The sequence below is a fragment of the Heptranchias perlo genome, chromosome 11 (assembly GCF_035084215.1).
Source record: "Heptranchias perlo isolate sHepPer1 chromosome 11, sHepPer1.hap1, whole genome shotgun sequence".
Lineage (NCBI taxonomy): Eukaryota > Metazoa > Chordata > Chondrichthyes > Hexanchiformes > Hexanchidae > Heptranchias > Heptranchias perlo.
In genome coordinates, this window is record NC_090335.1 from 49,000,031 (window position 1) to 49,026,529 (window position 26,499).

Here is a 26,499-nt window from a genome sequence, read left to right on the forward strand (position 1 = left end):
GGACTCACAAGTACACCACTTTGAATGTCCCATTTTATATATTGGACCTAATTGTGGCCTCTTTAAGTGAAACTATATAGTTGCAATTTTTGCTGAATTATGCAGTTTGTGTTCCAGACTTGTACTCACAAGGGATTGGGTTGAAAGTCCCTAAATTTATTTCCCATATATCACACCGGATTTCCCTTTCCAGTAACATCATGTCGTGCGGGGTGTATAACAGGTGGCCTATCAACTATCATCAGTTTCCCGCCCCGGTCAGAGTTGAAAATTACCCCCAATATGTTAACACTGTGCCATCCAGTTCCATTACAATCAGTTTTATAATAATCACACAATATAAATTCCCATTGCAGTGCAACAAGTTGAACTGGCAGACTTAGGTTCAACTGAATGTCACTTCACCATTTCCTAGTTATTTAGTACTGAGAAATATGTTTGTAGCAAATCACTTTTACATGCCAAACATAAATGAGGAATACATTGGATACTCATGAAACATATTACAGATTATTAACTTCTGTTGTAAAAATAAAGTCATAAGACTGGTAAAAAATAACTGTCATTGAAAAAAATTGTAAAATTAATTCTTAAATTGTGATATTACAAGAATATTAATCCTGAAAATATTTATACAAATATATATAAAATAACTGATGCTAGATTGCTGTTAGCTAAGAGATTATCTTAGAGGGAGTGTAAAAACTCATGCTAATAGCTGCAAATTTACAATGTTAAAGTTTTGCAATCTTCCTATCTCTTACACAGACTCATACATATCTACTGCAATACATTTTATACAAAAATATTTACAAGCATCAGAGTAATTCAGTTTGGAGCAAAATGATTTTTCAAATAATACAATCAATACTTTCCCACTTTGTTTAAAAAATAGCTTTCAAGCGCAGATGAATGCAATAGGATGCTAACGATTCAAAATTCTGTTTAGGTCCGACTTGAAATATAACTCATTGATTGTATTGAGTCACTAATGAATCCCAAATCAGCAAGTCTGAATTCCAGGAGCTACAGGTTCGAAGCAGAATCCATTTCTTCTGTGGGAAATCCAAGCTTTAATTCAGTTTGTATCTGTAATAGAGGAAAATAATGATTTAACAACCTGTTTATACACCTGGACACCACTTGCCTCAAGTTCTGCAATGAGACGCAAAGGTGTCAATAGTTTTAACACTGGAGATGCAACATTTAATTTGAAAATTTTAACTATGTTTTAATGGAAGATTTAATTGTAGATTTACTGTCAGTGACAACCTTGAAGCAAATCATATTTTATTAAGTTTGGTGTTATTGGGTTTTTTTCACTTGTGGAAAGTATAAATAGCTGGTTGTTTATTTTGGTTCAGTCACAGAATGTTTGAGTTAATTATACCAAGATTACTGTTCGTCCAGTTAAACAATTAGCTGTTTTTTGACTGTAATTGTTTGTGACAGACATGCACACATAGGTTTTGAGAGCAACTTATGATGTTCTTGTGTTTATACCTATGAATGAATCTGAACACTTGAGTGGTTGGATGAACATAGTAATGTTCCCACAGCAACTATGACATGAAATGGGCCACCTCTTTGTTTGTTATGTAAACAGAAAACACTTTGTGAGAATGCAACTTCAGTTTTATTTTGTTATTTTACTTCACAGTGAGGAAAACTTTAATAACTGATGGGCAATCAAGTCTAAAGAGCACTAGGTAGGCCTTCTGGAGAAATGAGTGGTCGAGGTGAGTGCGTTCAACCATCACGTGGCATGTCCTACCAACTGAGCCACTAGCCTCATCTACTGCTCCATGCATGGCACCTCCAGTCACCCACCTACCAACAAACTCTTTCAATCAGTACGCAACCCTGTGAATCAGATGCTGCATTTCACCTTCACACATTACCATTCTTGCAAGCCGCACACCCACAACTCACAGATCACACACACTGACAGCTATTCAACCATGACAGTCACATCACCCAAACATCTTGCAGGACATCCACTAACACACTTCCCTCTTTCTTGCAGGTGCATAACACGAGGCAGCAGGAATGACCTGGGGGAGGACAAGCACGCCTACACGTCCTCACCCCCATGGAGCACACCGTGCTGGCGATCATTGGGTGGTGCGTCGCTGCAGCTGTGGCCACTGGTGGTGCTGGAGGGATCGATGATGAGGGTCTCTGCAAACCTAATCCTCCTGCTCCATCATCCCACAGTCTTTTCTGACTCACCACAACTCAACCCGTGTCCCTTTGTCATTTCAGATACCCAAGAACTGAAACCAATACAGTCAGAGGATGATGACAGTGATGATGCCGACACACCGTCACTCGATCTTACACTCGCAACCACCAGCACAGAGACTGACGCGGCATGTAGTTTAGAGGCTAGGACACAGGAGGGATCTGCAAGTGGTGAGACACCGGGCTCAAGTGCGTAGGAGCCGTGGTGGGGGGAAATGATACCGCAGGTGCCAGCTCACTAGATGGCAAGGTTTCTCACTAGTTCTGCTGCAGAGGAGTCAGACAATGACCTCAATGGGCCAGGCTACAGAAGAAGGTTGATGGGTGTACACAAATGATTGGTGTACAGGAAAGCCTGCCAGAAAGCTTGCGCACAATGACAAGGGGCATGGAGGAGTCCAGCTCCAACTTGGCACAGGGCTTTGCACAGAGCTTGGAGCCCATCCTTTCCCACATAGAACGGGTGGCCACCTCCATCAGCACACCTGTGGAACCCACCATGATGCAGCGTCTGATGACCGATATCTCAGCTTCCATTGCAGCACAAACAGCTGCCATCCAAGGTCTGACTGCTGCATGTGGAGCTCAGACTGCTGCTTTGGAAGCTCAAACTGCTGCATTACAGACTCAGACTGCTGCTATCGTGGCTCTGGGGACCACTGTGGAACGGGGCTTCCAGGGTATCACAGCACTATAGCAATCTGTTCTCCAGCTGATCATCAAGATTGCTGAGGTGCCACTCGGGAGAGTGGCAGTGGCTCCATGGAAGACGAACTTGCTGTCCTCTCTCAGGATGACAGCATTCCTGCTCCCACCCCTACCACTCCGCCAGTGCCCTTGCTGTTGCCTGTCAGCCAGTCAGGACAGACTGCTGCAGCCCAGGCCGAGATGGTGCAGTCTGCAGCCGGGCCCTCCAGGCCCAGAGCTGCTCGAAGTCATCCTCCACAGCCATCTGCACTCTCCTCCATTGAAGGTCAGCAGCCTTCCACCACCCATGCTCCAGCCACTGGGGATGTACCTCGTAGGAGCACTAGGAAAGGTAAAGGCACACGAACAACAGGCACTAAGGGAATGCACAAGGGTGAATAGTATCAGTTTGTTTGCTGTATTACAGATGTTAATTGATAAATTTGGATTTGGATTTGGTGTTAGTTTTCATTTCTGCGATGAGCTGAGGGAGGAAGCAATGTGTAATCATAAGGAGGATGATTTGATGGTCATGTGAGAGAGGAAAGGTAAGGAGTGTGGGACTGTTGGTGAAAGGGGAGGTGTCATTCAGGTTACTGGTATATCTCATTAGTAATCTGATCACACAGAGCCCTGGCAGACAGAGCCTGTCTACCTTGTTGCCACCCTGCCTCTTCCTCCACTTCCTGCTGCAGTTCCTCCTCCTCCTCCACTTCCTCCTCCGTCTCTTCCTTCTCCTCCCTCTCCTCTCTCTTCTGGTAGCTTGTCCTGCTCTGCGTGGCCTCTCTACATGCTCTCAGTCATGTTCAACTCCCAGAGGAAGCCCTAGCAGGCCAACCCATGTCTGGAAGCAACCTTGTTCAGCACAATATTTTAAATGCCACTAACAGTACTGCAAGACCAGCCAGACCACTCTCTATAGAATATTACAACTTTCTTCAAGGATAGGTAATTTCCACAAACAACTGTACCAGCAGCCAGAATAACTAATCCAGCAACTAACCTGTAACTCCTGCATGATCCCTTTAAATAGCTGTGGTGTGGGTCCTTCATGCCCTTTAACTCCCGTTCAGTTGTGCAAGATTAGGACAGTGCGTTGGCTGGAGCGGGGAGTTCAAAACTAATTAACGTCATTATCTCCCTACTCTACATGCTGCTGGCGTTCGTTAGGTCAACCAACTTTACCAAGGTGACGTCCTACGCATGCCATGCCAGAAGTGTGCAAATGCCCTTCGGATGCCATTTTCAGGGCTTAGGAGTCCACGTAGCGCCTACACAATGGGCACTACACGGCCCAAATTAACCCTCATGGAATTTAAATGAAAGATTCATATCAAAATTCGATTTACAACTAGTACAGAACAACAAGATCTAGAATCATAGAAAGATTACAACACGGATGGAGGCCACTCGGCCCATTGAATCCATGCTGAGCAATCCAGCTAGTCCCACTCCCCCGTCTTATCCCCGCAGCCCTGCACTTTTTTTACTTTCAAGTATTTATCCAGTTCCCTTTCGAAGGCCATGATTGAATCTGACTCCACCACCCCCTCGGGCAGTGCATTCCAGATCCTAACAAATGGCTGTGTAAAAAAGTTTTTCCTCATGTCACCTTTGGTTCTTTTGCCAATCACCTTAAATCTATATCCTCTGATTCTTGATCCTTCTGCCAATGGGAACAGTTTCTCTCTATTTACTTTTAGATTTGTCTCCTTTAGTTTATATTGCCTCTCATTGTTCTTCCTACTGAAATGTATCACTTTGCATTTTTCCGCGTTAAATTTCATCTGCCACGTGTCCGCCCATGCCACCAGCTTGTCTATATCCTCTTGAAGTCTATCACTATCCTCCTCATTGTTCACTACACTTCCAAGTTTTGTGTCATCTGCAAATTTTGAAATTGTACCCTGTACACCCAAGTCCAAGTCATTAATATATATCAAGAAAAGCAGTGGTCCCAGCACCGACCCCTGGGGAACAACCATTCACCACTACTCTGTTTCCTGTCACTTAGCCAATTCTGTATCTGTGTTGCTACTGCCCACTTTATTCCATGGCCCTCAATCTTGATGACAAGCCTACCATGTGGTACTTTATCAAATGCCTTTTGAAAGTCCATATACACCACATCAACTGCATTGCCCTCATCTATCCTCCCTGTTACCTCATCAAAAAACTCTTATCAGGTTAGTTAAACACGATTTGCCTTTAACAAATCCGTGCTGGCTTTCCCTAGTCAATCCACATTCGTCCAAGTGACTGTTAATTCTGTCCCGGATTATCGTTTCTAAAAGTTTCCCCACCACTGAAGTTAAACTGACTGGCCTATAGTTGCTGGGTCTATCCTTACACCCTTTTTTGAACAAGGATGTAACATTTGCAATTCTCCAGTCCTCTGGCACCACCACCTGGATGTTTGGAAGATTATGGCCAGTACCTCTGCAATTTCCACCCTTACTTCCCTCAGCAACCTAGGATGCATCCCATCCGGACCAGGTGACTTATCTACTTTAGGGCCTTGCTAACGTAAAATTTCTATGGTGAGGCCTATCATCTGCAGAGATTGAGGTAATCATTATGGATGCTATTATGAAGCATCACTACATGTTGTCTGGTTCTGCTTTGTGGGAGTGCAGAAATAGAAATAGAAATTAATTTCAATCACTGGAAAAACGGGATTACTGCAGCTTGAGTGTATTGTTCTCTGCGCCTGATTCATCGATCCATGGTCTTGTCAAGGAGAACTTTGAGCGATGAGTGAAGAGTCTGAAAATTTATCCCCTGTGCTCTTGAGTCCCAGTTACTGTATTATTTAGTGGTCATGGGTCAATATAACCCCTATTACCTGTCTTTTAGTTGTGTTTGTGATAGAATTATAGTCAGTAACCACAATTACAAAAGCTGTTCACTCAAGTTAGCTTTTGTTACTTGACTTACCTTTCTAGTCATTTCACTCAAAGGATCTGTGTTACAGAAAATGTCAAGGAATATTCTGCAGGTATTTTCACCTTTGTCAAGCATCATTCTCAGCAATTTCCGGTTCTTTTCTTGGGAAGTCCTTTGGCATGAAATGTCATTTACTTCCTCTTTGTTCAGACATTTCTCAAAAAGCTTATCTACCATAGGTTTGTGAACACCTTCCCCCGTTGTCTGTACAAATTCACTAAAGTTCTTGTGTATCCAATCTGATAAGAGAAACAAACATAAGTGCATGAGATATTTCAGCAATCAAGCATCCACCTCAACCAGAAAACATGAGGGTAAATGTGCAGAGTTTTCATTATGACTGCCTCAGACCTCCGTGCTCGATTCTTCAATCTGTGCTCCTGTTGAACAAGACTCTGCATTGGAAGCGCTTTTATAGTTTACCCTCATATCTATTAGGTTTTCAATAGAGTAAATATATCAACTAACGAGGGGTGTGCAAGGAAAAGTTAACGTTTATTTCTGGTGTATGTAACTGAAGAGAGAGTAACAGCTGTTCCCTTTTGTCGCTTGCTTGCTTCAGGATTATGCCTTTTTGGTAAGAAACTCAAGGAGGTATTTTCATTATTGTCAAACAAATCAAGTTTTCAGTTTCTTTTTCTGGTAGCCCTTGTAATTTTATTAGTGAGCTTGCTAGGCTTACTGCTGTTAGTTTTGTAGAATGAATGAATAGAAAATCTTCCAGCCTATCGCACAGATTCGGTCCAATTAAGCAGTGAGCGGTTTAAAGGGAAAGGGCGGTGTAAGGGGGTATATTTTTGTTCAAAATATTCCCCCTTTTTATTAATAAAAAAATACACTTGCCAGATATTTCTTCAATTTTCTTAAATGCATAATATTTATCTATATCTTATTAAACAATCTTAGCTCTGCCCAACCATCCTGTGAAGAAAACCTTACTTCCTGTTATTAGATTTTTGTCACACTTCTGTGTCAACTTATTACTATTATAAATAATATTATAAATATTATATCCCTGCAACCCTGGGCACCAGATGCCTGTTCATCCGTGGAGTACAGCACTGCTAGGGCCAGTAGCGTGTGATCTATTGCATAAGCTTAGGTGCTGTTTTTTAAATTAAAACAAAAAGAAAATCAACATAAACAGGTAGCACAGTGCTCGTTGGCCATGCTACACCAATGCAGAGTTTCAGGACCAGCTGCAACCAGTCTCCAGGCCATCCATCTAGGCAGGCACCCCAGAGCAGATGGGGTGCCCACCTGGAAAATGCGACTGACCGTCAGGCATGAAAATTGTCCAGAGTGAGCGGTGAATCCTTAAGCCAAGAATAAGTGCTGCCACGCTGCACTTCCGCTGGCATAACAGCCAAGTGGAAGATTTAGGCTCTTGTATCTTGTGACTGAGGTAAAGGGACCGCTACCAGGATAAAACCAGACAAAAATGTGTCACAGTGAAGTTATATTCCTAAGGAGGTTCAAAGACACAACACTCACAAAAATGTCTTCCTAAACAGTTCCTTCAGGAAAATATATTTATCCAAAGTCAAACTATCAAATGAAATTTACAGCAAGAGGTTGCTTCTTACCTCTGCAGAGATTGTTGTTGTGTGTTAAGTTTCTTGCCTGAGTTAATATATGTTGTTTATTTCTTAGTACACCAAGTTCCTTTTCACATTCCATGTACCGTAGATAGCTGTTAAAGTACAGATTACTAATGGTCTCCTCCAAGTTTTTCTCTTTTGCACCTTTCCCATCTGTGAAACAAAAACACATATTGCATGTGTAAATGAAGACTTCTCAAAAACGTTTTATATCGTTAGAAATGGCAGTGGTTTAAACAGAAGATTATGTAAAGTTGACGTAATATAGGAGGGAGTTACAGCTTGGGGTGTTAGGGTAATAACATTCCAGGGTGCCTGGTATTAACCCTTGGGGCACTGCAAGATAATAGTTCTCATTTGCTGTATATAGCCAAGGATTTGATGAGTTAATAGATCATTAAGCCCCGATTTTAACTCGGGGCAGGAATGGGACGGGCAAGACTGAAACCGATGGAAAAGCGTCCTGACATCAGCAGCGTAAGGCTCAGGAAATTTTAACTCCTGGGTGTTATCTGCATCTCCCCAGTCAGTCTCCTGCTGGAAACCAGTGGAAAGCTAGCCGGCGAGTGGGAGTACAATGTCAACACTCAAGTAAGTCACGGGGAGGGAGCTTTGGGAGGACCTTGCGATCAGGGGTGTGGGGCCCAAGGCAGGGAGGCTTAAACTTTCCCTGTGGGGCCTAGAGGAGCTCTGCTGCTTTTCCTGGATCCACAAGCAAAGAAATGTTAAAAAAGACTTACCTGTTTGGGCTCCTCTTCCTGCTAGATTGACATGGCAGAAAAGCCACAACCGCTTCCCTGCTCAGGTCCAAGGTTAAAATAGCAGTCGTGCCCCAATGACGTCATCGGTGCCTGATCCTATATTTAAAGAATGACCCCATTCGTTTCGCGATCTCAGCGCAAGTCTCCCAAAATTTGGCAGAAAGTGAGAAAGCCAAATACTTCACAGGACTTGGATCGACAACCACCATCCCCACCCCCGCAACACACATCCATTAATTATAGAATGAACCACCTTCCCATCTTCGGCAACTTTCAGGACAATCACCAACATGACTGAATGGAGACCCACCCCACACTGAGTAGAGATTGGTGAAACCCCACCCCCAATCAGAATAGAGATAGGGACTAGAGATTGGACAATCCCCTAACCTCCCTGAGCAGAGGTTGGGCCAACACCCCCTCCAATGTGTTTAGTTCTAGACCCACCCCCTCCCCCCCCGCCAACCAACAAGAAGAAGCCTGATTACATCACCCCCCCACCCCCGCACTGAGCAGCAAGTCTGCAACTGCCATACATCAGTGAACAGAAATATCACCAGAAACCCCCCCACGCCCCCACTGAATAGAGATCAGCTATTAACCACCCACCTCCCACTAAGGGCATACTCCACCTTGCCACACCCTACTGAGGCAAACAGGTGCTGCTAAACCCCACCCCCAGTGAAGGCAAACCTGGCATTCCACCCTGTCCCCGCTGCAGACAAAGACGACTTTGTCCCTCCCACTGAGGAAAAACAGCCTCTTTTCCTAATGAGGACAAGCTAGGCCTTCTCTCCCAAACTGGGCCTTCCCCCCAACCCCCACACACCCCGAAGCAGAACCATAGCCTCCTCTTTCCCCACTAAGAACAAATTCCCATCCCCCACTGAGCTGGTGCTTGCTTCTCCCCATCCCAACTTAGAACAAATTTGGGCCTTTTCTGGCCTCCCATGAGCAGCAACTTACCTTCCACCCAATGAGAAGCAAATCTCCCCCTTCCCCATATACATTAAAAAATAGCTCGCGTCTCTTCCAGCCCCTCACCCAGATGCAACTCAGCACCACCCTCCATCTCGAGCCAAAAATCCACTCTGTGATGTTTCCCTCCTCCCCACGAGAAGAAAAAGAAAAATGCTCTCCCCTCCCCCCATACAAATGGTATTGAGGCCTGCTCCAGTGCAGCTCCCCCTCCCACTGACAAGAAAATTGGCCCTGGCCTAATGCCAACTCTTCTCCATCCACCATCCCCTATCTCTTCCACTCCATCCCCCTCCTCTTCTACTTCTCCCCTCCCCTCTCCTTGTTCAATTACCCCCTCGGCTCTCTGTCCACCTTCCCCACCCACCTTTTCCACTCTTCCTGTCTCTGCTTCCCCCCCCATTGTGAAGAGATGGGTCTTGGCCCAGTGCTACGCACTGCACAGATGTCCTCTGTTGCTCCGTCTCCTCTATGCCCTCCTCCTGCTCTTCAACCCTCCTCTTCCCCACTATCCACCCCTTTCCCCATCTACCTCCTCATCTCTCCTGCTCTCTGTCCCATCCTCCCTTTCTCCTCTTCCCATCTGCTTCTCCTTAACCCCCTAGTCCCCTACTAGGTCTACATATCACATTGCCTTCTACCTGCTTGACCCGGTTACTGCACTTGGTCTTGATCCTTATTTGCAACTACATGGGTGATTGACTAAAGCACCAATACTACTTTTCAAGTGTCACCACTTTAGGGAGCATTTGGCCAGTTCCATATACCTTGCACTTCTAGCAGCTGATGAAGAGAAGCACATAAGAAAACACACAGATAGGAACAAGAAAAAGCATATTTAACCAATCAAGCTGGCTCCCCACATTATTTAGACCGTCTTCCAGCAGCTGCATAGAACGCTTTTATCTCCGTCCTGTCACCCAGCTGATAACATTATATTCCCTGTTAAATCATGTAATTATTAATATGAAGTTTGACTAATTGAAATTTCTTGTTATCAGCAACACATCAGAAAAAAACTCTGTGCGCGTGCTATTTCTTTTTCATTGTTTCATCAGAAATACATGCACACATGCACGCACACAAGGAGTGACAGGGACTAAGATAAAAAAGGAGAAAGCATCGAATTGCCTCAATTAAAATACCTACCCACACACTTGACAAAGACCAGTTTCACAATCCAGAACAGAAGGTGTATACTTGTCGTGAGTTTCTCTGTAAAATCCTCAGGCGTGATGGACTCATCTTGTATTGGTAAATCTTGAAGATGCAGGATGTCTCTTAGGGCGCTTTCTGGAATTCCAGGCTGAGCTTTTTCAAACATTTCATAAGTGTCCAGAGTTTGGATTTCATTGTAGTCTACAGGTTGATCAGATGTCTCCAACATGCACTGGATAACACAGCACTGAAGGGTTTCTCCTACATTATCAAGGACGGATTTCCTGCTCTCAATGGAATTGTTGTGTAATTTTCTGAGCAGTTCACACAGGTTGTTTACCAGCTTTCTTCCTCTAGGAAAGAAGTGAGCCACTATAATAGAACAAAGAAACTATAGTCAGATTGCAAGAAAACCTACACGATCGTGCAAATCTATTTTCAATGATGATTCATTATAACGATCAGATTTATGTTTTCAAGGGGATCATTTTACATAAAAAATGCTGGCTACGACATAATTGAACAAAATTTTGAATGCTTGACTTGTGCAATCCCAGATTATATATACTGAATGTGAAAGTAAGGAAAAGTACTGTATGAGTTTTAAGTCAGTTATATAAGGTTAATAAAGCATTTAATAAATGTTTTTTTATTCGTTCATGGGATGTGGGCGTCGCTGGCAAGGCCAGCATTTGTTGCCCATCCCTAATTACCCTTGAGAAGGTGGTGGTGAGCCGCCTTCTTGAACCGCTGCAGTCCGTGTAGTGAAGGTTCTCCCACAGTGCTGTTAGGAAGGGAGTTCCAGGATTTTGACCCAGAGACGGTGAAGGAACGGTGATATATTTCCAAGTCGGGATGGTGTGTGACTTGGAGGGGAACGTGCAGGTGGTGTTGTTCCCATGTGCCTGCTGCTCTTGTCCTTCTAGGTGGTAGAGGTCGCGGGTTTGGGAGGTGCTGTCGAAGAAGCCTTGGCGAGTTGCTGCAGTGCATCCTGTGGATGGTACACACTGCGGCCACAGTGTGCCGGTAGTGAAGGGAGTAAATGTTTAGGGTGGTGGATGGGGTGCCAATCAAGCAGGCTGTTTTGTTGGAGCTGCACTCATCCAGGCAAGTGGAGAGTATTTCATCACACTCCTGACTTGTGCCTTGTAGATGGTAGAAAGGCTTTGGGGAGTCAGGAGGTGAGTTACTTGCCACAGAATACCCAGCCTCTGACCTGCCCTTGTAGCCACAGTATTTATGTGGCTGGTCCAGTTAAGTTTCTGGTCAATGGTGACCCCCAGGATGTTGATGGTGGGGGATTCGGCGATGGTAATGCCGTTGAATGTCAAGGGGAGGTGGTTAGACTCTCTCTTTTTGGAGATGGTCATTGCCGGGCACTTGTCTGGCGTGAATGTTACTTGCCACTTATCAGCCCAAGGGTGTTGTCCAGGTCTTGCTGCATGCGGGCTTGGACTGCTTCATTATGTGAGTGGTTGCGAATGGAACTGAACACTGTGCAATCATCAGCGAACATCCCCATTTCTGACCTTATGATGGAGGGAAGGTCATTGATGAAGCAGCTGAAGATGGTTGGGCCTAGGACACTGCCCTGAGGAACCTCTGCAGCAATGTCCTGGGGCTGAGGTGATTGGCCTCCAACAACCACTACCATCTTCCTTTGTGCCAGGTATAAAGATGTAAAATAGATGTTTAAAATGTAATATTTTTACTACAGGTTTTAGATGAGGGTTTCTAACATTGGTTTCTTAAAGACAATTATAGTAAATGATCAAAGGGTCCAGATACTTCTTGATGAGGAAGGCCATCTGGCCCACTTTAATGCAGCTACCCGGCCTGTTTTAATACCTTCATCCAGAACACCCCTACACTCCCACTGTTCCTGCATCCAATTGTTTCTTAAATGCTTTCACCTCCACCACTCTGCCTGGAAGTCCATTCCAGTTTTCAATCGTTCTCTGCAGGATGAAGAACCACCTGGTGTCAGTCCTAAAGTTACCTTTTACTACCCGTGTCCCCTTGTCTTACCCCCACAGTTCAAAGTTGTATTCTGGATTAACCTCATTCCAATGGATTTACTATTTTATGTACCTCGATAAGATTCCCTCTCAGCTGCCACCTTTCCAGGCTAAAAAGCCGAGATGGCTGATTTTAACTTTCAGCGATGGAGGAATATGGGATTCAGTGGGAAGGAAAATCGGACAGGTTGTATATTTCAACATAGGCTGTTGAGGATTTGAACTTACTGACCATGGAATCATTCCAGTAAGAGGCTTAAACAACAAGTTTTGAATCCCTCCCCCCTCCCCTAGGGCAACTGGTGGTGCATTTTGGGAGGGGGGGGGGTGCAGAGGCATACTCCATCAAAAAGTTTAGAATTTTTACATTAAAATGGTGCATTCTGTTTAAACACTTTAATATTTCACAGTTGATAGAGGCACCCTGCCCCTATTGATCCAATTCAGAGAGACACTGTACTTTTTTCAATTCCTCATCCTGTTAACAGAGGTAGGCACTCTCCACCTCCAACTCTGCCTGTTCATGTCGGGACTCTTCTTCCCCTTCAATCCAATCTGGCACTCTTCTGCCCTCCAACCCTGTTCATGCTGGCATTCGTCTTCTCCCTCCTACATTCAACCTACCTCACCTTTCCCTCTCTGACTCTGTTCAATGTGGTGCTCTTCTTCTCCTCCACCTCAGTTTATGCTGGTACCCTTCTTTTCACCCCTTTGTTAATGCTGGCAGTCTCCAGGTTTCTATCTTCTTGTGACCAACGCCCCCCACCCCCCACACCCCCAAAGCATTCCAATGGATTCCCTCTCCCCACCAAATGTATCGCCCCTGGCATCTGCCCTCTTCTCTCCCTTCTAGGGCTGCTCAACTCTAGTCCTGCTGTTGCTGCAAGTGAATCCAACTGCTGCATATTGTAAATGGAATTTCCTGAGCACGTGAGAATTGCTTCCCCAGGTATGCAGCGGCCAAAATCATTTACAGCAGTAGGAAGGTTTGGGTGGGAAGGGCACTAGGAGGGGAGGGACCTGGCCCACATTGATTTTTGTCAACAAACGTGGACAAGAGGACTGGTTCTCCAAAACACTGACAGTCCACATCAAATGTGGGTGGTTGGTACACATGCAATGGGTAGAATTTTATTATTTTTGTATCATAACTAAAAAATTAATTTTAAAATCTATGTGAAAGTAAATAATTCTGAGTTGTGGTGTTGAAGATACATTTTTAGGTCAGCGTGTTTACATATTAATATTGGCATTGGAACAGAAACTAATTACAACAATCCTCTATATTCATCAGCTTCCTTCAGAACAGTGGACACAACTTCAGTCCTCTCACAGCACAGTAGCTGGATCACTACACTTTGATCTATTCCATGTCCTTTGATGGGGCAATAAAAAACTGGCTTCTTTCAGTTTTTTGGACACAGTTTCCTCATTGTCTTTATTAAGTCTAATCATCAGTTAGTACCTCTTACTTTTGATGGCATTACCCTGGTCTTTTTTCTCTACTGACACTTTTGGTCTCACTAACTCTTCCGGCCTGGGATGGAACTCTTCTATTGCTAGAGGTGTTTCTAAGAAGCTCAGTTTCCTATTTCATATTAAGCACCACCCTCCCAACACCTTCCCCACCCCAACACTTTTAACCCTCTATAAAGTCCAAGTTTGTCCAAGATTTTGTTCTGGAATCTGTGGACTCTTCTAACATCTCTCTCACACTCCTGGATGGAATGTAAGAAGAAGTTTGCCCTTTGACGCCAAACCCTTTCCCACCTCTTGCCGTTGACCTCTCTCTCTTACAACTTTACACAAAAATACTAGAAAAGTCATGGATGTAAAGAGCTCAATGGGCCACTGATGTATTGGTTAACACGTTCGTTGGGAACAGTTTTAACATATTCATTGCCTCTCACATTTCAAACCTAAACTATCTGCAAAATATTTACCTGGTAAAAGTTCGAGCTTTTGTCTGCATATCTCCTCTGCATTAGGCCCGTGGAATCGGTTGAGTTCTGCCAAAGCTTTTATCAGCATTCTTTCTTCAATCCTATCCACCATATTTTCTGGTGTTGTATCAAATCTGATGTCAATTGACTGGTCTCTGAAGAAAATATCTTTTTGTTTTTCTGGTTGATCTTCCATAAAGATCTTCACTGCATTCACCACTTCCATATTTTGTTTTATGCTGTGCCTGACCTGAAGAAAGAGCTCAATTGCTAAAAACAGAAATAAATAACCAGAAATGAATCATAAGATAAATATAATCATGCAGCATGCAATTTAATTTGTAGGTGATTCATTTTTTTTGTTTCTCTCACCCTGTCTCCTTTTGCAAAAGAAATTTGTAATTAAAATAGATAAAAAGAATAGGAATGTACATTCTACTTTACTTAATTCTTTCTTCAAATTTCTGTCCCTTTCTCTTGAAGAGCTTCAGTTTAGACACTGAGTATTAACAGGCTATTCAATCATGGGTGGAGTCACAGCTGAGACAATCCTGACATCGCCCAACATTCAGACACATAAGGGTATATCTTGACGTTGTGTGATAGTGTAAAATGGTTGATAGCGAGTCAGCAGCCCGTTTCCATTGAAGCCAGTGGAAATAATAATAGGGAGAGATGTAAAACAAGCTGCCAAGTCACTATCTCGCATTCTTCACTATTGCACATAAGAGAGGGTGAGATCATACTGCTATTGGGAACCTACAGTGACAAAAACTCTTAAAGGGGTAGTGTCCTGCAATGTCGCCAGTTGGATGATGGTCTAATTCAAATGTACGTGGGGGAATAAATGGAAGTAAAAAGATTGTTCCATTCTTCACTACTGACTTCCTTCACCTTGATATGTACAAAAAAGGCCCCTAATTAAAATGAAAAGCAAAGTGTAAAATAAACATTTGTATTTTTCTTGTTCGGATGATAAACTATGGTTTTGTGCTCACAAATTATGAAACGGTCCTTAGCATTCAAATACTAAGTACTTATTTCACAATTTGCCTGACATACTTCTTTATGGAAACAGATATATGTATTCATATATATATATATATATATATATATATACACACATACATATATATAATGCACAATATTATGAAAATCAGATTAAGTTATTGAATCTTTCTCACCTTTGTAGGGTCTGCCATCCACAAACAGGCAAAGTGTGGGGTACTGTTTTTGCATATACTCCACAATTGAACCGACTTTATACACAAAATCATCGTGTTCAAACTCATTTTTATTCACAAGGAGTACTTTGTCATGTCTTAGTTCCAGATGTATTTTGTAATCGGCATTCCTTTTCTTTTCAAGTAGAACAAATGTAGCATCCAGGGATTCAATGTATGGCCATTCCTTTTGAAACACTGGTATCAATTCGTTAAAAACATCTTTCCGGAAGGCAGTCATAACTTGGTTCTCATAAAAACACAGAAATATCTCTCTCTGTTTACGCTTGAACCAGAGATGGTAACACTTGGACTCTGGATTGGCTTGCACAACTAAATTTAGGCTTTTCAGAATGTCAAGTAACTCGTCCTTAAGCTTTAGTATTTCATTCGACCAAATATATTGCAACAGGTTTTCTGAAAATTTTCCAGTGTTGACGAGTTTCATCCACTCACGTTGGATTGGAAATGGTGCAGTTTGTATCTTTGGTGGTAGCATACAGTTGATTGGAATCAATGCAGCCATGAGATCAATAAGCCACTGAGGATCCAAGACCAAGATCGGGTCAGAGTAGTAAGCAAACTTCATGCAGTTTAAAACTTGCAACGCAGCCTGCACATGATGTTTCTTATCAGTACTGCTCACCTCCAAACCTTGGGGGTTGCCCATTTTCTCATACCATGGCAAGTACATATCTGAACACATCAGGTATTTCTCAGTACAATGTAGAATCTGATAGTACAAATTTGCATGATACAAAACAATACCGTCTTCAAATGCAACCTGTCTGGTAAGTTTGTCAATGGCTGAACGTAGCTCAGTGTATCCGGTTCCTTGGTCATGGTCAACAGAGTTGTCAACAGCGAATTTCTGAGCGTAAAGTACAGATGTTGGCAAATATTTTTGAAGGTAACTGTAAATGGTGTGCAATGCCTCTTCAGCCTTGGATCAAAATTAAAATGAGAAAATAAGAAAATGTAATCTACGTTAAATAAAATAAAACACAACACTGACGAACAGCGTAGTATTAATTGCAATCACATTCTGTCTGTTGAAAAAGGTCCGGATTTAACATACAATATCCAAACCAAACAAAGTTTTGCAACAAAATACTGTTTGAACAAAGAAACAAAGTAAAAAATCAATAACACTGCTATTTGCACTACTAGCTCTTCCACTACCAAAAAAGTATAGAACACAAAGATAAGTTAAAGTATTGAAAAGCACTGAATGCCACCAAAGTGTAAATGCACACATACCTTGGGAAGAATAATGCAATAGCAGTGGGCATTGTGCACCAAAATACAACACATTAGAGTGGAGGGAGACAGGTCTGAATCTCCTCTCTACTGAATTCTTGATTTCAGTGATGCTATGGGGTGAGGTACAGAGTTAGCCTTCCCAGAGAGGGGGGTGCAGAAGCAGACAAAATGGCTGCATTGGGATGTTATCTCACAGCTTCTGCTGCCAGCTAAAAGTGACACTTAAGGTGTACACAACACACACTCAAATGCCAAGGCATGTGTGACTGGGGTTTGGGGGAAACCGTGATGGGGGGAAAAATGAAATTAAGAAGGGGATGCATGCTATCATTGGATGGTAACATACTTCATAAAATAAATAAATACATTGATAGAGATGTTCACATGTGCTTTCAAATGCATACAGTAATTCAGCCTCAGAAATAGTGCAGGATCTAACAATCACTCAAAGTGGTATTAACGAAAAAGTTGCTGCTTGGCATTATAAAGAATAAAACTGCATAGGCTTTAACACTTAAGGTAAGAGCATGTGTGAAAAGAAAAAAGTCAGCACATTATCACATCTCAAAAATACCCCAAAATGCTTCAGGCAATATGAACTGCAGTAACACTTCATTTGGGCAAATTACATTATGACAATGGCAATAGTTATGGAACCCACTCATTAAATAAATTTTCCCTCAAACAGCAAAGGAGTAGATTTCATGCGTGGTGCACATCGGGTGTGCGGCAGGAGCAGCGATCGGGACATTCGCCCGATGGCACGAGTGAGAAGCCTGAACCATTTTCCTTATCGGGCCTCTCTTTAATGTTCACAGTGAGCTGCCCATGCATTTGGGGTCCTGACAGGCATCTCACCGATGTGGGACAGGGTCGGGGGGGGGAGAGAAATCGGCCACTCCTCCACAGAGCCGAGCCGGAATTTTTTGTTTGAGGGGGAGATGATTCCTGGGGTTGCTGCAAAGGGTTTGGCTCAGACGGCGCTCCTCTGGCCCCACAAGAATCACTGATAACCCTGCCTGCTCATTTTTGAAATGGCCTCTGGTTAGGCCGTTCTATGTCCTGTATAACTGGGATGGAGGGTGCGCAGCACATGCTCTGCCATTGGTAGTTGAAAACTGTATTTTTTAAAATTCATTCATGGGATGTGGGCGTCGCTGGTGAGGCCAGCATTTATTGCCCATCCCTAATTGCCCTTGAGAAGGTGGTAGTGAGCCGCCTTCTTGAACCGCTGCAGTCCGTGTGGTGACGGTTCTCCCACAGTGCTGTTAGGAAGGGAGTTCCAGGATTTTGACCCAGCAACGATGAAGGAACAGCGATATATTTCCAAGTCGGGATGGTGTGTGACTTGGAGGGGAATGTGCAGGTGGTGTTGTTCCCATGTGCCTGCTGCCCTTGTCCTTCTAGGTGGTAGAGGTCGCGGGTTTGGGAAATGCTGTCGAAGAAGCCTTGGTGAGTTGCTGCAGTGCATCCTGTGGATGGTACACACTGCAGCCACGATGCGCCGGTGGTGAAGGGAGTGAATGTTTAGGATGGTGGATAGGGTGCCAATCAAACGGGCTGTTTTGTCCTGGACGGTGTTGAGCTTCTTGAGTGTTGTTTGAGCTGCACTCATCCAGGCAAGTGGAGAGTATTCCATCACACTCCTGACCTGTGCTTTGTAGATGGTGGAAAGGCTTTGGGGAGTCAGGAGGTGAGTCACGCGCTGCAGAAAACCCAGCCTCTGACCTGCTCTTGTAGCCACAGTATTTATGTGGCTGGTCTAGTTAAGTTTCTGATCAATGTGACCCCCAGGATGTGTCATGAGCCACGTCTGCAGGCGGTATCCCTTGTCCTCGAGGAGCCAGCCTTTAAGGCTGTACGGTGCGTGGAAGAGGCCCAGGATGTTGGATTCCAGGGAATCTGGCGCACATGTGAAGAAATCTTTTGCGGTGGTCACAAACGAGCTGAGCTTTGATGGAGTGATACCCCTTTCTGTTGATGAATAGCCCTGGCTCGTGTGGAGGTGCTCGTATTGCTATATGTATGCAATCGATTGCACCTGAACATGTAGGAAGCTAGCCACAGAGTGGAATCCCAATGCCCTCTCCCTCTGGTTGAGGTCGTCCATGGGGAAGCTGACGTACTGCGAGGCCCTGTGAAACAAGCTGTCGGTGACCTGCCTTATGCACTTGTGTGCAGATGACTGAGAGACCCCGGCGATGTCACCGGTGGCACCCTGGAATGATCTGGAGGTGAAGAAGGTGAGGGCAGTCAGGCCAAGCCGGGAGCAGCTCGGCATGAAGGAGGCTGCAGATGTCTGTGACCATCTGGCGACTCGCTCTCAGCCTCCCTATGCACCACTCCTCAGAGAGGTCCAGGAAGTTGAGCCTCAGTCTGTAGACCCTGTGGTAAGGGTAGTGTCTCCTGCGACGTCACTCCCTCTGTTGTTGCCCTCTGTGCTCTTGTGCAGGTGCCTGTGGTGCAGCACTGTATTGTGGAGCTCCAAGTAGTGGAAGTGCACGCCATGCCTGGCGAGGATGGAGATGTTACTCATCCTCGGATATACTGGTGAATGCAGCCATTGCCCCCCCCACCCCATCCTGATGGTGTCAGTTTGAGGGTCTGAAAAGTTGGTAAATATGTGTAAACAGAATAATTCTGAGTGGAAACCAAGAATTTTCAGTCTAAACACAAAGATCTCCCAGCCAAAAGTTTATCTGAGAGAACTGAGTGCCCTGCTGCAATAACTCACCTTTTATCCCCATCTGTCAAACAAATGTCCAAATGGCTGCCGGCTGAAACATGACTCGTTCCCCATGGCGTGTTTCACACAGCACGGGAAACACGCTGAGGCAGCGTTGAAATCACTTGCCTTCATAGGTAATTGCATTTTTGGATGTTTAAACTAGGTTAAATACTTCAATTGCTGTTTTAAATATCGTCCCGCTGGCTGTAATTGCCGACTGGACTTACGAGTTCGGGAATTGCACATGCATCCAGATGACTCTGGGTCGCGCGTGTTCTTGGGCATGTTGGAACCAGGATTTCTGCCCGCTCATGGGAAACACAATTTTTTTTGCCCCTTCCCAGCCCCCAACACACCGGACTTTCATTTTAAAATCGAGCCCCATGTGTGAGTTGAAGGGTTGAGGAACTTTCAATTCAACAGTGAGGCATAAAAACCAATACTTACATTTCTGCAGTCATTGGCAAAAGTCCCAACCAGAATGACGCGATGCATAGTGTTACTATCTCTACAAAGGGAGGAAATGCACTTGATCCAGTAGTCGAGGTATTCTAAAAATAGATGTATTGTACACTTGAATTATTATTAAACCTTTATCAATGCATTAAGAAACCTCACCCACCCCTTCAAAATCATTTCAGTAGGAACCGTCCTTTAATTTCTGGTGATGATCGAGGTTAGTTCTTGAAGTCCAATAACATCTAATATTTCCAGTCTCAGAAATATCTTTAAATACATTTTATTCTGGTTGATTTTATTGTTATATAGATCAATTTTTGATTTAAATTATTGGGTTGAAATCACACACTGTGTTATATTAGTAATGAATGGATTAACCCACTGTTAATGAATTCCTTTATCTGCTAGTGTAATAAAAAAATAACCCTGCTTATTTTAAATGAGTTAACACCCCTGTAAAAATAGCAAAGGAATTTCATATGAATGTGGTAATGCATAGCCTTAAACTTAGAAAAGAGAGGGTGGATGGACTGCCAAGGGAGGCAATGGGCACTGTTGTATCAGCAAATTCAAGAGAGAGTTGGATAATTACCTGGAAAAATTTCCTCATGGCTTCTCCTGCTCCACCAATGTAATTTTGGTGAAAGTTTGGCGAAAACCCTGTTTACAGGTGTAAGTGGGGTTTCTGGCAAAGTTGCCCCTGTAGAACGGGAGCAGCCCCAAGAAAATTCTTGGCAACAGTAACCTTAGAAACAGTACATTAGAAACTTTTAATAAGCAGAAGAATCTATTTCTCTGGGGTATTTGCAGATTTTCTGCCTAAGTTATGGTGGATGATGAGGAGAGCCCACTCCACCCCTCCCCCCAGCGGAAATTCAACACCTAACATTTAAAGGCAAACAACAGATTACTCAAAAGTTAAGAAATTGTGAATTTTTGATTTTAATCAAGATAGTATTTTAAAAAACGTGGACTGTAAACAGTTGGAAATATTATTTATTACTGATAATGATTTAGTTTGCAACAATTCTGATCAGCGGTTTAAAAAAATTACAGGAAGCACGTCACTATAGCTTACCTTTCACAGTAAATCCACAGGCATCTATTACTTTTTGTCCTCTAAGTGGCCTTTCCTTTGCCGGTAATGTGTCATTTAATTCTAGGTTTAGGTTAACAACCAGCAGGTAGACGGCATTGTTAGGTAAAAAAGGCATGTGCATCTGCTGATATTCCACATGTCCTCCAAAGTCATAGTATCTAAATACTGAGAACTCTTCAGGGACTTTGCTTGTTTCTTTTACTTTCAACAGTATCTCATTGGTAAAAGGTTCATTCTTAACAGCACCTGCCACAAAGAAAAATAACAAATGTGATTATTCTGTACACTCTTCACTGCACAGTATTTCCTGGACAAAGTACTTAACGGGGAAACTAAAGCAAAATACCGCAGATGCTGGACATCTGAAATAAAAACAGAAAATGCTGGAAACATTAAGCAAGGTCAGGCAGCATCTGTGGACTTAACTGGTAAGTATGATTTTATTAAAGGTAATAGGATAGATTTTGTTTGAGTTAAAATTTAGGATTTATTTGGCTTTGTGGGACAAAATCCAGCTTTAGAATTTCCTTTCTGCATACGGTTGAAAACTCAATAGAATACTTGTGCTTGTTCACTGCCATTTGCCTGTTTCAGAGATTTAATTTTGAGCACAAAACTGCAACTCTGCAGATCTTCCAACTGAAGGAGGGTTTTATGAATGCGCTGACTCAATTAAATGTTAAAAGCACCAGGTGTTGCCAAATGACAAAATAAGATGCACAAATCAATAAGATGTAGTGCAGTGTAAGGTGGAAACTATTCTCAATTGGTATTACAGATGTTGCACGAATTTGAAGTCTGCAGTACTTGAACTGTAAATAAAACTTTGAAAAGTTTAAATGAAATGTGATCAGGCTCTTTTACACACTACTGAAGATATCGGATCTCCTGACTATCTAGCTGAGTACTGTCTATTATATATTAAAAATGTTGAGTGGGTCGCAACATTCCATCTCAAAACACATTGAAAGCTCCTATGTCAGGTTTTCTCAATGGAAAAATCCACCTTAAGTGACAGCATTTACCTGTAATTGTCTGTTATGTCTGTAGGTAGTGCTGTGGTAAGAGTTTTTAACGTTAAATGCGCTATAACCTCAGCTGATAAAACAATAGCTGTTGTATTATACTGAGAGTTAATGGTAAGAAAATGGTTGCGTCTGCATGCAGTTACAGGCACTGACCACTGAGAGTTGCTGTTGAGCAGTCTAATTCTCTGAGCCGCCATTATGTCAGCAATCGGCTATGTTGGTATAGTTAAATAAAGGAAACAAGTAGAATTGTTTGCATGTAAATTTTGTACTTTTTAAATATTGTGCCCACTTACACATTTCTCTCCCCCCCCCCTCTCCCTTCAAGCTAGAAGCCTTATGTTGTAGCTGCTGTTTGCCCCTTTTCTGCCCTCACAGCATTGCAGCTCCCAACTCCTAATAGATCCTCTAGGCCATAGCCTCTCTCATCACCTTCAGCCCAAATCCCCCTGCCCCTGCACAAATATATGAATTTCTGGACATGGGGGGAGGGAGGCCATACCTCACTGCTCCCCCCCACCCTTGTTGAAAGGATTTGCAGCCCCCCCCTCCACTCAGATGAAAGGGAAGGTATAGCTCACCAAGCCCTTCCCCCAACACAGAAAATTTTAGCCCCCCCCCTCACTCAGATGAAAATCCTGCCTGCCTCACCCTGCTGAGGCCCAAACTTTAATCGGAGAAGCACTCCTGCTTTGCCTGACTCAACAAAGATTGGTTTTGTACATACCTTTTGGGACTTCTGTTTCTGCTCTGGAAGGTTATACTGGTCAAAGCGCCCATGGCAGACACTCCAGCCGGTAGGCCGTTAAAATTGCCCGGAAGTCCTATCTGAGCAATAGGACCCCAATTTGCATATATTTATGAGGTGTTTGACTGAGTCAGGCAGACGTCTCAAACGCTTGCCGTTAAAACAGCTATGGGGCAGTAACTGAACGGCAAAAGTACTGCATGGTTCTAACTCCTGTTCCGCCCAGTTTCCGAAGGGTGAAGGGAGTTAGAATCCCCACAAATGCCTCCTATTTTAATATCATCTGCAAATCTGGATACCCCTTCTTCTAGCCCTATATCCAAATCATTGTTATAAACAGTAAACAGGTGCGGTCCCAGAACAGAACCCTGTGGAACACCCCTATCTACCTCCAATCACTGAGAAACTGCCTCTAACTCCTACTGTCTGTATCCTCCCTTTTAATCCAATTTGCAAACCTTCCCCTAATTTCCTTTGTTTTTGAATCCGTTTTTTTTTCTACAAAGACCAGCACTTGCTTCTGACTGCCGCTGGCAGGGTCAGCCCAGCAGAAGGTTTTCGAACCCTCCCCTCCCACCTGCCGTCAAGGTATCTCAGAGGCAGGTATGGCTTTCCCTATGACCGTATAACTCTATACCATTATCACAGAGGAGGACGAGGAGGAGCAGCACAGGATGTAGCAGAGTCAGATATCTCTCAAGGAGGATGCAACCACCAGGTATTACTTCACCTCTCCCCTACCTCCAAACAAAGAATATACAGGTGGTACAGGTCACATAAGGACCTCTCTGAGGAACTCTGCATAAGAAGCGTGTGTTTTACCAAAGATGCAATGGAGCATCTCTGTGACTTGCTGCAGGAAGACCTGAAGCCTCGCTCATCTGCCCGCACTGCTCGCAGTGACTATGAAGGTGACCACTGCCCTCAACTTCTACGGCACAGGGTCACTTTAGGCAGCCACAGAGATCTCTGCAACATCAGCCTGGGAGCAGTGCAGGGTGTATTCGTCAGGTCACTGATGCCCTTGACAGCACATCAGCCTAATTGATAAGCTTTGCCAGCAGAAAGATAGGGCCATAAAGTTTTATGGGGTTGCTGGCTTCACTAAGGTTCAGTCATTGCTTTGAGGGCCCATGGAACATCCGCTCAGCTACATTAAAAGGAAGGGATTCCACTCTTTCAATGTCCAGTTAACGTGTGACAACAATCTGTGGATCCTCCATGTCAACACCCAATATGCAGGAAGTTGGCACAATGCTTTCATCCTCCATTATTCGGCTCTCCCTGATCTCAGGGAAGAGAATCAGATCCATGAATGGCTTCATGGGTGACAAAGCATACCCCCTGCTCCCATGGCTGATGACTCCAATCAGTCCCAGTGTGACCTCCCTCTAGGAAACATGAGTCACATTGTTGGGTAGCTTGGTGGCATCTACACCCAGATGTGTGTGCCTCCTGCCTTTGATTTCCTCGAAGATGGCTTGGAGGCCTGAATCAGGGAGTTCTGTGTTCTTCTTCTCTCACTTGGCGCCATGCCCTGCTGCTCTTTGGGTCCAGATGTTGGCTGTATAGTCATACATCTGTACAAGTATAATAAAAATGTTGCTAAAATATGCAGTGAAGTTATTGGCAAGTGAAGTGAAACAGCCAAACACTGTTGCTTTCTTTCCTGTTTGTCCCCAGTCTATTGCTGAAGAGTGCAGGCTGAACTGTCTTATTAAAGGCTGCACTGATGTTCAGTTGCTTATGCCCATTTTACACAGGTTTTACACCAATGCCTGCACCAATGAGAATGCAAACGAGCAGACCCAGGAAACCTACGTGTATCCTCCTCTGAAGGCCACTGGCAGGTGCAATTTTTCTTAAATAGGGTCAACAGCAGTGTAAGTAATTTTGAGGAAATTTTAGCCCTTGATTTTTACAAAGCTTTCTAGGAGTATATGTCAGCTATTCCAACTGGAAGTCTGATATTTTGCTTTTGTGACTTAGGGAACCATACACAAGTCTTTTAGAAATAAGCCCACTCGCATACCTTCATTGATGCCTCTTTGTTCTTCTCCTGAACCAGTGTCACTTTGCTCTGTAAGTGTTCCTAGAAGTTAAGAAATAGTTTGTGACTCATGAGTACATTATACTTTTTTTGTTTTCATACCATCTGTCCCAAAGTCTATGATGGTTCTGTATGCTTGAGTGCATATGGACAAAAAAGCAGATCTCATTCAAACTTGTAGTCAGACTTTTTTCTTTGACAATGGGCCAATGTTTTCGTCTATGTGTCTGCCCATTTCACCAGTCTGTCTATGTTCTCCTGAATCTGTTATTATCCTCCTCACTGTTTACTACATTTCCGAGTTTTGTGTCATCTGCAAAGTTTGAAATTATACCCTCTATACCCACATCCAGGTCATTAATATATATCAAAAAGAGCAGTGGTCATAATACCAACCTTTGGGGGGCACCATTGTATACTTCCCTCCAGTTCACCACTGCTCTCTGCTTTACGTCTCCTAGACAATTTCGTATCCATGCTGCCACTGCTTCTTTAATCTCATTGGCTCCAATTTTGCTAAAAAGTCTATTTTGTGGAACTTTATCAAATGCCTTTTGAAAGTCCTTATTGTGACCAGATCCCCCGCTGTCTCCATCCTTACTTCCCTCAGCAACCTAGGATGCATCCCATCTGGAAAGGGTGACTTTTCTACGTTGATTCCTGCCAGCCTTTTAAGTACCTCCTCTTTATCTATTTTTATCCTTTCCAATTTCTCTATTACCTCTGCCTTTACTATGACATTAGCAGCATCCTCTTCTTTAGTGAAGACAGATGCAAAGTACTCATTTAGTATGTCAACCATGCCCTCTACCTCCATGAGAAGATCTCCTTTTTGGTCCCTAGTTAGCCCCATCCTTCCTTTGAATACTATTTATATGTTTATAAAAGACTTTTGGGTTCCCTTTTATGGTACCCGATAATCTATTCTTATACTCTTTTTGCCCCTCTTAGTTCCTCTTTCAGTTCTCTTCTGAACTTTCTGCATGGTAGGCCTCAAGCCTCTGGGTCCAATATTATAGGGATCCAGCACCTAATGTGCACCAGTGCAACAGGTACCAATCATCACATTCATCGTTTGCCAATTAAACTTCCTCAGTGATTATTAATGTTAAAGGCTGAAGCAATCTGTGCCATGTTTGGGGCAGTAAGGATTGAACAGTATTACAACTTCAGTTATATACTGAGAATGTTCTTTTGGGATATAGCAAGGTTTGGAACTTATCTTCAAATGGGTAACTGGGTTTCGTATTATTGTTATTAGCAGCTTCTGCTCAGTTTTATCATTACTTGGGTGTATGATGTGAGAGTGACCTGTACATTTGATAATGATACTGGGTGTCATTCAAAAAGAAATTCAAGTTTTAACTCCTATCCTAATAACTTCTTAAGCAACACTGGGTAAACTAGAGAGAGCTGGATGGTTTAAAACATACAGGAAATTGGTGAAGATCAGGATATGTAACAGTTGCAAACAACTTAGAATGTAATTCAGGTTTAATATGCTTCAAGAAAAATGTTTTAATGACATAATCAGTACCAGAATTTATTATTAAAAAATCTCTTCA

At 43.3% G+C, this 26,499-nt stretch overlaps 1 protein-coding gene across 1 annotated transcript in view; it reads right to left on the reverse strand.

Moving 5' to 3' along the window:
* Positions 1-304: 304 nt before the first annotated feature.
* LOC137327300 (uncharacterized) overlaps positions 305-26,499 on the reverse strand; it is a 35,612-nt gene continuing 9,417 nt past the window's right edge. The window contains exons 5-13 of the mRNA XM_067992966.1: positions 24,917-24,976; positions 21,088-21,354; positions 19,998-20,101; positions 15,521-16,502; positions 14,337-14,606; positions 10,367-10,747; positions 7,464-7,631; positions 5,869-6,116; positions 305-1,089 (exon numbers count right to left, since the gene is read on the reverse strand). Coding sequence (XP_067849067.1) covers positions 1,027-1,089; positions 5,869-6,116; positions 7,464-7,631; positions 10,367-10,747; positions 14,337-14,606; positions 15,521-16,502; positions 19,998-20,101; positions 21,088-21,354; positions 24,917-24,976 — 2,543 coding nt within the window. The 3' untranslated portion in view covers positions 305-1,026. The remainder of the gene's footprint in view (positions 1,090-5,868; positions 6,117-7,463; positions 7,632-10,366; positions 10,748-14,336; positions 14,607-15,520; positions 16,503-19,997; positions 20,102-21,087; positions 21,355-24,916; positions 24,977-26,499) is intronic.